The sequence below is a fragment of the Xiphophorus couchianus genome, chromosome 23 (assembly GCF_001444195.1).
Source record: "Xiphophorus couchianus chromosome 23, X_couchianus-1.0, whole genome shotgun sequence".
In the NCBI taxonomy this organism is placed as follows: domain Eukaryota; kingdom Metazoa; phylum Chordata; class Actinopteri; order Cyprinodontiformes; family Poeciliidae; genus Xiphophorus; species Xiphophorus couchianus.
Genome location: NC_040250.1, coordinates 13588797 through 13600952, shown reverse-complemented (window position 1 = coordinate 13600952; position 12156 = coordinate 13588797). Strand labels below are relative to the sequence as shown.

Sequence of the window (12156 nt, the reverse complement as noted above, 5' to 3'; positions counted from 1 at the left end):
TCTGATTCAAGCTGTCATAAATACTTAAAATGACAGTTTAAGCCAATTGGTCCCACCTCACAACCTCCCCACATAATTCTCTGCAGGCATAACTCTCCTCACACTTTTGCTGTTAATGCTGTTCAAGAGTCATTTTACCAACAATATGGACTTGATTTTATTTATTTTTATTAATAAAAGTTTATTTTAAGTCCAATTATTCCTAACTAGGAATCAGGGAATTGAGAAATTTACTAAATAATTTGTTTTATGTGAAACAATGATCAAATTGAGGTCAGTTTTGTCACTTAGTTGAAGAAATTCCTCAGGCTGAGGCTCTGGCAGTTATTGACTCTGACAGACAATAACCCTGTAATCTTCAAACAACAACAAAGCATTTCCTGTTTCTTTGGCCTCCATATTGATCAACCTGACAGGTTTCAGGTAAGGCCTATTGTAGATATACACCAACAGACTCGCCCATTGTGATGTGTCCATCAGAACAAGTTTGCTGATCAAACACTGGCCTGCTTTCCAATTGGCCCCTGGGTTTAATAGGATCCAGGAGACTCTGATGGGGGATTACGGTTCCGAACTCACCACTTATCCCAGTCTCTTTCACCTCCAACCATGGCTGCAGCGGTTTAGGGGGGCGCTGCACCTGCACAGACCCAGAGGGGTGCCATCAAAAGACAACATCACATCACAAGGAAGAAATAGGTGGTTTCAGCTTGAAGGAAGGGGGGAAGACGGCCTTGTGAAAAAATCTTTAGAAAAACCCTGTAAACTCTGGAGACGGATTATTATCTCTCTCATCCTTATTTCGTTTTCATCTTTTTTCCTCTTTAACTTTTCTGCTGTGGTCTCCACACTGATTTGGATTACAAGGAATCTTTTCGGCACCATTTCTCCAACCGAGTGAAAGAATTTGGATTATCCTCTGAGGTCGACTGCGTCCTTCACCATCTCAAGGATCTACCTGCTTATCCGCTCCACCTGGAACAACTTAGATGAGCTCAACCTGCTTATAACTCACCAAGCAAAAGGCCTGCACCAACAACTGATCACTCCAGCTGCAAAGTTTGTATGACACTTTTCTCTCTCTCTTGTGAGCTCCGTCAGCTTTTCATCACACCTGGACAGACTCCTTATCTCTTGTTTCTCCCCTGTCTTTGCACTTATCGTTGCATGGTAGTAAGCCATGGCGCTGCTGAAGATGAAGTTCAGCCAGCAGAGGCGGGTGCGTCTGGCCCAGGGCCTCTGGCTGCTCTCCTGGCTGGCAGTAATGTGTGGGGCCTTCATCTTTTGTCTGGGGGTTTATCTCAAGATCGAGCTGCTTCGTAGAGACGAGGTAGAGCAACTCTTACACTCACACGAATGATGAAGCACACACTACACGCCCTACTGGTGCTAAAGTTTAAAAACAACAAATCTGTCTATTTAGAGTCAGACAAATATGTGACTGTTTGCTCAGACATTTCCTTCGGAGCGTAGCAGTTTACCGAGCCCGCTCCGCTGTCGCTTATCTGTCCTTTAAATGTAAACTTTGCTTAATCCTTCAACAACAAAACAGACAAAATACAAGTGTCAACATGCGCACTCATGCATATAAAGTCATGTTGGGTGCAGCATGCTGAGAAGCTTCTTTTAGACCTCAGCATTTCTCTTCCAGAATCATTACCATGCAGTGTGCATTGATTGCTGAGGTGGCCAGCAGGTGAAGGTTACAGCCTCTGGAAGAGTTGTGTATTTGTTCAAGCCATTCAGTCACCGCATGTGATTGGCCACTATTGGATTTTTAGAAAAGATGGAATCATTGAAATCCAGACAACTACACAGGAAAGCTGCAAGGCATGAGCGAATGACTTAGTATATCGATTGATCTCCACAAGGATAATCCAATAGATTAACCTTCAGTGTGACTGGGGTGATAAAGCATTTGAAAAATGGTATCAGGAAGGATTTGCAAAAAATATTCTCTTTAAGTGGAGAAAAACATTAATAGTTTTTTTTTTGTTGCATTTTGCTCCACTTTATTGTTAAAAAGACTGATAATTACAAAGGGAACCAACACAATGGGTATTAACTGTCATAAATTACAGGTGGTCAGAAGATAGCAGTGCTAGCTTTGACAGAATACCTGTAAATTTAACAAACAACAAAAAAGCATGTTGTTTGTTAAATTGCTTCAATAGCCAGCACAGTATATAACGTGGTTTTGTTTGTGTTATAAATCATTGGTAAAAATGTAAGCAGTGTCATAGCATGTGTAATTGAGAAGTGACAAAAACTGGGGTTTATATCCAGCTTCAGCTAGTTAATCAGTAGCGCTAATGCTAAGCTAATGCTAAGCTAATGTTAAACTTGCTAGTAAAACATTTATACATAAAAATAAAAATAAAAGTAAGATTTTGTTTCTGATTAAGGCATAAAACGTTCGGGTTTTTTTTAAAGCTTGTCACAAACCTGCTGATGATCAAAATAATTAGAATAGTCTGAGGCTCAAAAAATATTTAAGTTTTATCATTACACTTTAATAATTTGTTGGAATTTGATACATTTATTTTTATATCTCTTTGATATAAAAAGAGATAAAAATGTTGGTAAACATACATGAGTTTTTCTCTAAAATATTGCCGACATTCAACACTTTTTTTTAATGTTACCTTTATTTATGCAAGAAAGTCCCATTGAGATTAAAACCCTTTTTTTCAAGGTAGTCCTGGCCAAGAGGCAGCAAAGGTTTAATTAAACATTACATTAAATTAAAATGTTTGCAAATTGTTTCACTAATTTAGGTTAAGTCAAAGGTGTCCAACTCTAGGGGGCTGCATGTTTTAGACATGTCCCTGCTGCAACTCAACGAATTCAAATGGCTGATTCATCTCCTCAACATATCTCCTAGCACAGCAGACGGCTGCTAAGTAGACACTCATTTAATTCGGGTATGTTAAATCAATAATATCTAAGCAATATTTAAGACACGCAGGACATCGACTCTTGAGGACTGACCTTGAGTAACCCTGGGTTAAGTGGGTAAAATCTAATAGTTTGTTTAATTAGTGCAGGGTTTATTAAAAACTCAACAAAATATCATCCAAAACTGATGATTGATTGACAACCAATCAATCAATCAATCAATCAATCAATCAATCAATCAATCAATCAATCAATGGATTATTTACCTAATGGATATGATGGTGTTTGAAGTACTGAGGAAACAATTGCATTATCACTGATGACATTCAGATAAGTGTTTTAACTCAAAGATCAACCAATCAATTAATCAATCAATCATATTTGTACTTTAAAAACAAATACTTGACCACAGTGCTGTACAGCAAGCAAAGTAAAACATGATAAAATTTTTTTTTAAATAAATAAAGGTGAAAACCTATTCAAAAAGAAAAAGAAAAATAGACATCATTAGAATATCTCACTTTGTCTCAAAGACCAAGAATCAAAGATTTAAAAAAGATATTGATTAAACCTGTCTTTTGTGGAGGCAAACTATTCCACACGGTCAGGGCTCTGCAAAGCTCTTTCATCTCTGGATTTACAATAAACTTCAGCTGCTGTTAGAAGCATCTGATCTGCTGACCTGAGAGTAATAGTTGGAACATAAGCATGCAATATTTCAGAAAGAGACTTAAAAACACAAAAGAGAATATTAAATTCAACCCTTTTGCACAGTCTTAGAGATCACAAATAAAGAAAAGAAGAAAAAAGTTAAACTACAATCAAAATGTATTTTTATCAACCATTTTAAAAGTTCAGTAATAACAGCAATAAAAAACTAAAATAATTCACAATGATTATGATAATATTTCCAGGCTATCCCCAGTAGGAATCTAAAATATATACACTGCTTAAAAAAATAAAGGGAACACTTAAACAGGTGTTTAACACTTAAAGTGTTCCCTTTATTTTTTTGAGCAGTATATTTAACTTAATTATATAATGAAAAATTAAACTTCTTAGAAAATGCTAACAATGCTAAGGCTGCACATTAGCAAACATGCTATCTTTAGCATATTGCTATTAATAGCGAATAATTTATTTCCCTCAGAAGTTAGCTATTATTCTCCCTTTAGCTAACATTTAATGCTAACATTAGCTAACATTGACATCCACATCATACGAGATGCTAACTTTAAGTATTTGGCTTACTTCTGCTAATATGTCAACATTAGCATGTTATGAAAAAGTAACAGCTTTCTCTGATGGTTAAGGATAGTTTGTTATAATCAAAATTTAAAAAAAAGTTTTAAATTAATAGTGAAATCTGGTTTGGAATAGCAACATGACACATACAGTATTATAAATCCACTTAAAGTTAAGCTAAAAATCTAACAAATGTACAGACATGATGAAGTTTGTAGGTGTAATAAAGCACATCTATCAGATAAGAAAGTGAAAAGGGAGAGGAAATTATAAAGTGACAGCTGCATTCTGTGACTCTTCTCTCGTTCTTGAGGTGATGGAGGACACAGATATCCACGCAGTACCAAACCTCCTAATGTTGGTCGGACTGGCCTCCATTGGAGCCAACTGGGTTGCCAGTCGGGTGTGCCAGGACTCTCTGGATGCCAGCCGCTTCCCCCGCTGGAAGGTCCTCTTGTTGGGCTGGTATGCTGTGGCCGTGCTGCTGTGCTGCCTGCTCCTTGCTGTGGTCGTCCTCAGTTATGCCCTGCAGGGGAGGCTGGAAGAATCGCTGAAGGTGAATGTCACAAAAACTGGTTATTGAGCCCGACAGATCAAGAGGGTGAAGTACAGCGTGACAGTGTGACCTTAATAGGTTTCAAGGGTTAGCTGATTTGAATACAAGATGAAGATGGAATAGTTTAGGAGTACTGTGCTAACCGGGGTGAAAACATTGATAAGAAAATGTGTGAAAAATATTTCTTTACATTTTTAAAACCGGTTACATTTAAAGATAAAAAAAACAAAGCAAAATTTTGTTTTTAGCACAAAGTACATCAGTGTTTGATCCTTTAGGCTCACTATCTGTCATGTTTTAGATGTGTTTCTACTTAAGCATCCTCTGCCTGAAGCCTGTTCATCATCCAGTCATCTAAGTTTTAGTAAAACAACTAAAACATCCAAGATAGAGAGGGTCCTGGTGACATGGTACTAGAACTGCTGCATTATACAGTTCTCTAAAACATTTTGCAAACTGTATTCTTTGTTATTAGGTGGGCCTGAGGAACGGCATCCGGTTCTACAAGGATACGGACGTCCCTGGCCGCTGCTTCCAAAAGGAGACCATTGATCGTCTGCAAATGGAGTTTCGCTGCTGTGGAAACAACAACTTCAAGGACTGGTTCGAGATTCAGTGGGTCAGCAACCGATACCTGGATTTCACTTCCCAGGAAGTCAAGGAGTGAGTAAACAACATCAAATACACAAGTATGATATGAGATGAAGAGAAATGAGATCAAAAGCAGAGAATCTAAAGTGATGTGGGGCGTAAGAGAGAGAATTGGGCTGCATAAGTGACAGATGAGCGGACTTCACATCCAAAAAGGTCAAACTATATGTTAGAGAGAGAAAGAGAGGAAGCATGTTGTGTAGAGGAGATGGTTTAAAAATAGACCTGGCCTTTAGTTTTGAAAAAAGAGACAGAGAGGTTGAAGCATGAGAGGGTTGGTTGGTCAAAGATTAAATAAGTGAAAGTCAATGAGTAAACAGAGGTTTTGACATGGTGCCACTTGTATTGATGTGCTCTTCACTTCTCACTAAGCTGAATCTCAGGCCCTTAACATTTTTTAAAAGGTTTTGTTCCTCCTATCTCCTTTCATTTTTAACCTTTATGCTTCTTCATCGTTTTCATCTATTACCTGCAGTCGTATACGGAGTAACGTGGATGGCCGCTACCTGTTAGACGGCGTTCCTTTCAGCTGCTGCAACCCTGCCTCCCCTCGGCCTTGCCTGCAGAACCAGCTGACAGATAGCAGGGCCCACTACAACTATGAATACCAATCAGAGGAGCTCAACCTGTACAGCCGCGGCTGCAGGCAGGCTTTAACCGACTACTACATGGGTTTGATGAACTCAACCGGACCTGGTGTGCTCTCAGTCATCTTAATTCAGGTGGGCAAAGGTGAAAAAATGCAGCCAGGAAGTAAATCAGACTTCATAGTTTATTAGCAGATTGTGCATTTATCTGACAATTTAAGTAATCAATGTTGAACAGAGATTTAAATAAAGAAAAACAGTCATGGTCCAACCACATGTTCAAAACAATGCAAACAGTTCTATTATTGAAGATACAGAGTGACCTTGGCTACAACTGCATTACAGAAAATGGTAAAGGCATGTTAGCAAATCTCATTTTCTGCAATGCAAACATGTCCAAGTAAAAGACAAGAGGTTATTTATGAGAAAAACTTTTTAAACTGGCTATGGCTAATTGTGTGAGGGTATCAACAAGTCTAGGCTAAAATCTGGCAATCTTATCCAAGTTTTTGTCAATGTTGTACAATGTTGGGTGGCCATTGACCAATGTCAGGTGTTTATTGACCAATGTCAGGTGGACAATAGTCAATGTCAGGTGGACAGTAGTCAATGTCAGGTGGACAGTAGTCAATGTCAGGTGGTTATTGACCAATGTCAGGTGGTTATTGACCAATGTCAGGTGGACAGTAGTCAATGTCAGGTGGACAGTAGTCAATGTCAGGTGGACAGTAACTAATGTCAAGTGGTTACTGACCAAGGTCAGGTGGTTTGTAACCAGTGTCAGTGTAATCTATGTGGCCTATGACCTAAGTCATTGACCTATCAACCATAGATAGCTACTCATGGTAGAAGCCTAATCTTAAACAAAACAATCCTGGGTCTCTAAATCCAGAAGAAATAAAAACAACCCCACAGTCCTTAGTGACAGGATCACAAAAACAAAACAGAATCTTATTTGCCTTTTTGTCGTCTGACTCACTGCCTCCCATGACAACTAAAGCAAAGAAAAAACATCACAGACACACCATCTACTCTGGTCCCATCAAACATGCGTTGTCATCTCTTTGTAAAGTCCCGGTATTGATGTCACATTCTATTCTCGAGTCCTAGAGGCTGAAACAGGAAGTCGATGCACAACCACACACTGCCCACAGCTGATCACACAATCCATACTTCTAAATGCAGAACCTAAGTGCTGCAGGTTAATTTCTTCTTCTTCTTCACACTGGGACAGATGGCTGCCATGTTATAGAGGCATCAAGTCCAGCACAAGTTGTTTTTCTGGCTTTGCATCACATTGCCTGCAGCTGACTGAAATACAGAAAAAGGAAGCGTGATCCAAAATATGATGAGCAACATTGTGTTTGAGTGTTATTGTCTTTAGTACAGCTGGAGACATGAAAAGCAAATTCACACCTCCTTTACGATTTCAGCAAATTTTATTGTGTTTTGTTGGGTTTTACGTGATTGAGCAGTACAGAGAAGAGTCCAACTGTGACAAATAAAATGACAAATAAAAATCAGAATTTATGTTCAGCTCAATTTACTCTGATACCCCTAAATAAAATCCATTGCAATGGGCACCTATTCAGTAAATAAAGCCTGTATGTGTTTAATTTCACCTCTCTATAAATTACAAAGGCCTAAGAAGATTATCTGGAAACATTAGAGAGCAAAGAGAATGACGCAGCCCAAATTACACATGAGACAGGTCACGGCTAAATGTGTCAGCATCATGCTGTGGTAATGATTTTCTACAACAGGAATGAGGAAGCTGGTTATGTTTGATGAGAAGATACCTGGAGCTAGATACTCACAATTCTGGAAGAAAACATGATACGCACAAAAAGCTTTAAGCTTGAGGCGGAGGTTTGTCTTTGGATATAATAATGAGACTAACATGCAGAAAAAAATTACAATTGAACATATATTCATGTGTTTTCAATATAAAAAGTCTAAATTCAACAAAAACAAAACATTGGCAAGTCTGAAAAATTGTTGCTCATTGCAGTCCTTCCAGTCTGACTGAGCTTAAACTGTTTTGCAAAATGGTCAAACATTTTAGTCTCTTGATGTACAAATCTGGTAGAGATATACTCCAAAACACTTTCAGCTGTAATTTGTAAAAAGAAGAATTTCAACACTTATACATTAAGTCACAAATGATGAAAAGAAATGTACAACACATAGAAAAGATTTTCATTGGTAAAAATTTAATTTTTGACGTTATCTTTTCCTTGTACTTTAGAGCAATGCTCTACTTTGTGATGGTCTGTGGATTAATGTGTGTAATTGCAATATGATGTAAATAAAGTCAAGGATTATGCAAGCCATCTGACTATATTCTTCTTTCTCTTCAGCTGTCTGTGCTCCTGAGCATGCGTTACCTGCAGACAGCCGTGGACGGAGCAATGGCTCTGGAGTCTCCAGAGGGTGAAAGTGAGGGTTACATCCTGGAGAAGGACGTGAAGGCAACCTACGCTGAAGTCAAAGCCAAGGCTCTTGACCTCCTAAAGTTTGCCCAAGTCGATCCAGCTTCCGAAGTCGCAGGGGCTGAAGAGGGGGAGAAAGCAGCTGAAGCCTCGGCGAAGGCCGCCACGCCACCTCCGGCCAGCTAGAACAAGGAAAACAAAAAAGATGTAAAAATGATGGGAGGCAGAGTGGGTGTCTGTGTTTTATTTATTTATTTTCATTTTTGGTTGTGTGACTTGGATGGTAGCAGGAAGGACACCTGTTGGGTTTTGAGACCAGTAGGCTTGATTTGTGCTCCATCTATGAAGCAGCCACAGCTCCCTTGAACATGAACAGGGCAACACAAAGGAAAAATCAATCTTCTCTGTGCAGGACACCATGAATCCGCTCACGAGGTTGTGTAGTACTTTTTGTTTCTTTTCTTTTTTCTAGAAGACATTCAAAATTTACTCAGGTGTAGCATAAACACAGAAAAACATATCTGACATGTTTTGAGTCAAATTTGGGAAAGTTAAACTCAGGAAGCTAAGTTTTATCCCATGTGCACTGTATTATTCATCTCTCTGCTGTAGAGTTTGTACTGAACTGCAATGAAATGTTTAGGTACTTGTTAAACTGGCACATGAATATTAAATTAAAGGTAGACATTTTTAACTGCTTTGTAGTGTCTGCTTCCTTTTGTGCATGTAAAACTATGGAGGTATTATGGGTTGTCTCAGTTCAGCAAGCAGAGGCGGATTAAGAGTGTGTGATTATGCTGTATGTGTGAGTGTGATGGCCTATATGAAGCTGTCATCGCATCTATTCTGGCAGCCCTGAAACAATCTGATAATCCCAGCGCGCTTAATCCCAGAACTGCTGCATAAGCGGTAACCAACAAGCCCCTCCAGCAGCACGCAAGAACGCTCACCTTCACACAGAGGCAGCTGGAGCAAACCAATGAAATGTGCTGGCATGAAACAAGAAATGGGGTTTTTAATCTGCAAAGAACGTATCACAGTGATTTGTCCTATAGGTACAGGTTTACCCAATGTGTGCACAATCTTCTGAAATAAAATTTCTATCACAGAGTAAGTTCAATGAATGTTTTCTTTTGATTCCTAACAAAAGCACCTAACAAGCACATGAATGTTGCTGCCTGTACCTGCAAAAGGCAAGGTTCTTTAACGAGAAAACACAAATGGAAATGGAGGCTAATTAAAAGTCAGGGTAAATAATTGATTTTAATATCAAATACTACAACATAATACTTACTTCCTAATAAACGAGTGTACAAGTTATTTACAGGGCTAGTCCAATCATAACTACAAATACTAGCAAATATGTGAAATATAATGAAATAATTATTTTTATGACAATAATTATTTATTTGGCAATGATTAAATATGTTAAGTATTAAGGTTCAAATGGTTTCAAGAGTTATATTTAGCTTGAAACAAGAAGACTAGAATAATCATTCTTATAATAAATATATGAATGCAATGAAATTTAGTTTATAATTCCTGTTAAAGTTTTTCTATCAATCACTTCTTCTAAGCAAGCATGTGGCAACAGTGGAAAGGAATGACTTTCTTTTAACAGAAAAAAAGAAGTTCAGGCTCAGTATGTGCAGGTATATAACAAACAAATGTTGACATGTGACAAGGAGATAAATTAATTAATCTTATTTTGATATGAGACACTCTTCCAATTAACAACGGATCAAGAATAACACAGAATGCATTCTGTCATTATTTTATTCAAGGGTCAAAGAAAAGAATGGCCATTGAGATTCTCGATGTGAGAATGAAGGAAAAATACATACACTGCTTTATTTATCCACCAGTCCTCCCCGCTTGGGGAATTTTCCCGCAGCTTCATACAAAGAACAAAAAAGGTGCAGTATATTTCACATCTCCGGCGCAGCAGCTGTGTGACCCTGGATGGTTCAAAATGAGTTCAGGAAGAGAAAAACAAACTCTCAGAAATATCTTTTCATATGTGTTTAAAGTAATAAGCCATGATCTGTCATAACACGCGACAGAACAGATGTGCTTTACATGCGTGAGAAAACCAGAGTACACCGTGAATCAATTGCTCTGTTAGTATCTTTTTCTAGGAGAGAAACATTGATAAACACAGACAAGTGCTGAGCTAATAGTGCAATATTTTTAACAAACTGATGAAATTTTCTTTCAAAGTAGTCAAACAGCTTAACTTCAAAAGTTGATCAGAAATTGTTTTGCAAGACAAGATTATTTGTTTACACTGTCAAATGTCAACTCAAAATCAAGAGCATGAAGAAGCAAAAAGTGTTTCTTACCATCAAAGTCTACATTTAAGTTAGCACTTGGAATGTCTTCATGCATGTTAAAATCCCCCAATATGACATTATTAGTACAGTGTCTACAAATCAATAACAAAAATAAAATCTGAAAATGGGTTTGAAAATTCAGATTAAAGGCCTGGTTGGTGATACAAAACTACAAACAGAAAGTTTAGTAATTTACAATTTGAATAATTAAATCTAAGAAATTAGTGAAGTGCACTTTTTATTTTCAGAGGAAAGAGCCCATCTGACTCAACAAACTCACTAACAAAGCTGACACTATCATAAGAAATACTTTGGAAAGGTTTGAGTCAGTCCATTTCCTCTCCTTTGTGACATCCTGTAGAGATAGGGAGTTATTTCTCCAGCAGACTCTAACAGCTGTGCTGTGAAACAAAAGTTGCATAACCAAGAGATATGAAGGAACTTATATCTATAGTATAAGAGTCATCTTATAGTGACTCTTATAAGCACTAATTCCACTGCCCTAAGCAGTTTATTACAGAAATGTTTGAAGCTGAAACCAGATATTTAAATATATTGCATGAAAATACACATAGCTTTGTTTTTGTTTCCTAAAAATCTAACATTTGATCAGACTAAAACTCTTTTTGGGTAATTTAGAATTAATAAAATAACTTCTGATGACAAAATAATAAACAGAAGATTTTTTTTAGTATTTGAAAGTAACTTCTTTGATTTTACTTTCAAAATTGAGTTTTGTCAAATACCATCTAATACTAGCCAAAACTCTATCTATCTATCTATCTATCTATCTATCTATCTATCTATCTATCTATCTATCTATCTATCTATCTATCTATCTATCTATCTATCTATCTATCTATCTATCTATCTATCTATCTATCTATCTATCTATCTATCTATCTATCTATCTATCTATCTATCTATCTATCTATCTATTCGTCTTGATAAAAAAAAGAGAGGAGAAAACAGAAGCATGGAGGAGGAATCTTCCCCTGAGTGGTTTTGTTACGTTACGGAAATAATGATGCAAGTCATTTATCTGGAACAAGAAAGAATGTAATTCCATTCCCAACCAGCAGAGGTCAGGGTTACACAGTACTTGATTTACATCCACACGTATTATTGCAGTAAAAAATAAAAATAAAACCTCATCTGAACTTTGAGGCGACGAATAAATGTTGTCACGTTGTTTTCAGCAACACTAAATCAATAAACAATAGGAGTACTAAACAGCATTATTTCAAAGGTGAAGTATCCCTATAAAGCAGTTTACAGTGATTTTCAGAGAATTAATCGACGTTTTTTGCCACATTTTTGTCATGTACTTTAAAATCCTGAGATATCTGCTAGAGTGAGATGACGTGTGTGTCGTGTGCTGGAAAAAAAAACGCAACATGTGTTTTGAGAAATTCCGGTGCGGTTTTGAAACCAACTGACAGAGTCATAGAGGA

General features: G+C 37.4%; 1 protein-coding gene across 2 annotated transcripts; it reads left to right on the top strand.

The window, feature by feature from the left end:
* The first annotated feature begins 586 nt into the window (after positions 1 to 586).
* Positions 587 to 9479, top strand: rom1b (retinal outer segment membrane protein 1b). Of its 2 annotated transcripts, none has more exons than XM_028008161.1 (6): positions 587 to 1059; positions 1175 to 1330; positions 4457 to 4699; positions 5175 to 5362; positions 5826 to 6072; positions 8298 to 9479. In XM_028008161.1, exons 2-6 carry the CDS (start codon positions 1181 to 1183, stop codon positions 8553 to 8555), a joined length of 1086 nt encoding a protein of 361 aa, XP_027863962.1. In that variant the 5' UTR covers positions 587 to 1059; positions 1175 to 1180; the 3' UTR covers positions 8556 to 9479. The 2 variants fall into 2 exon arrangements, with proteins under 2 accessions (XP_027863962.1, XP_027863961.1); XM_028008160.1 differs by having other exon boundaries at positions 587 to 1063.
* Positions 9480 to 12156: the final 2677 nt, after the last annotated feature.

Bases quoted from the DNA above. Each gene is read 5' to 3' on its own strand.
- rom1b (XM_028008161.1), top strand. From the start codon at position 1,181: ATGGCGCTGCTGAAGATGAAGTTCAGCCAGCAGAGGCGGGTGCGTCTG. The intron at 1,331-4,456 runs GTAGAGCAACTC...CTCGTTCTTGAG, and splicing joins AGCTGCTTCGTAGAGACGAG to GTGATGGAGGACACAGATAT. The intron at 5,363-5,825 runs GTGAGTAAACAA...TATTACCTGCAG, and splicing joins ACTTCCCAGGAAGTCAAGGA to TCGTATACGGAGTAACGTGG.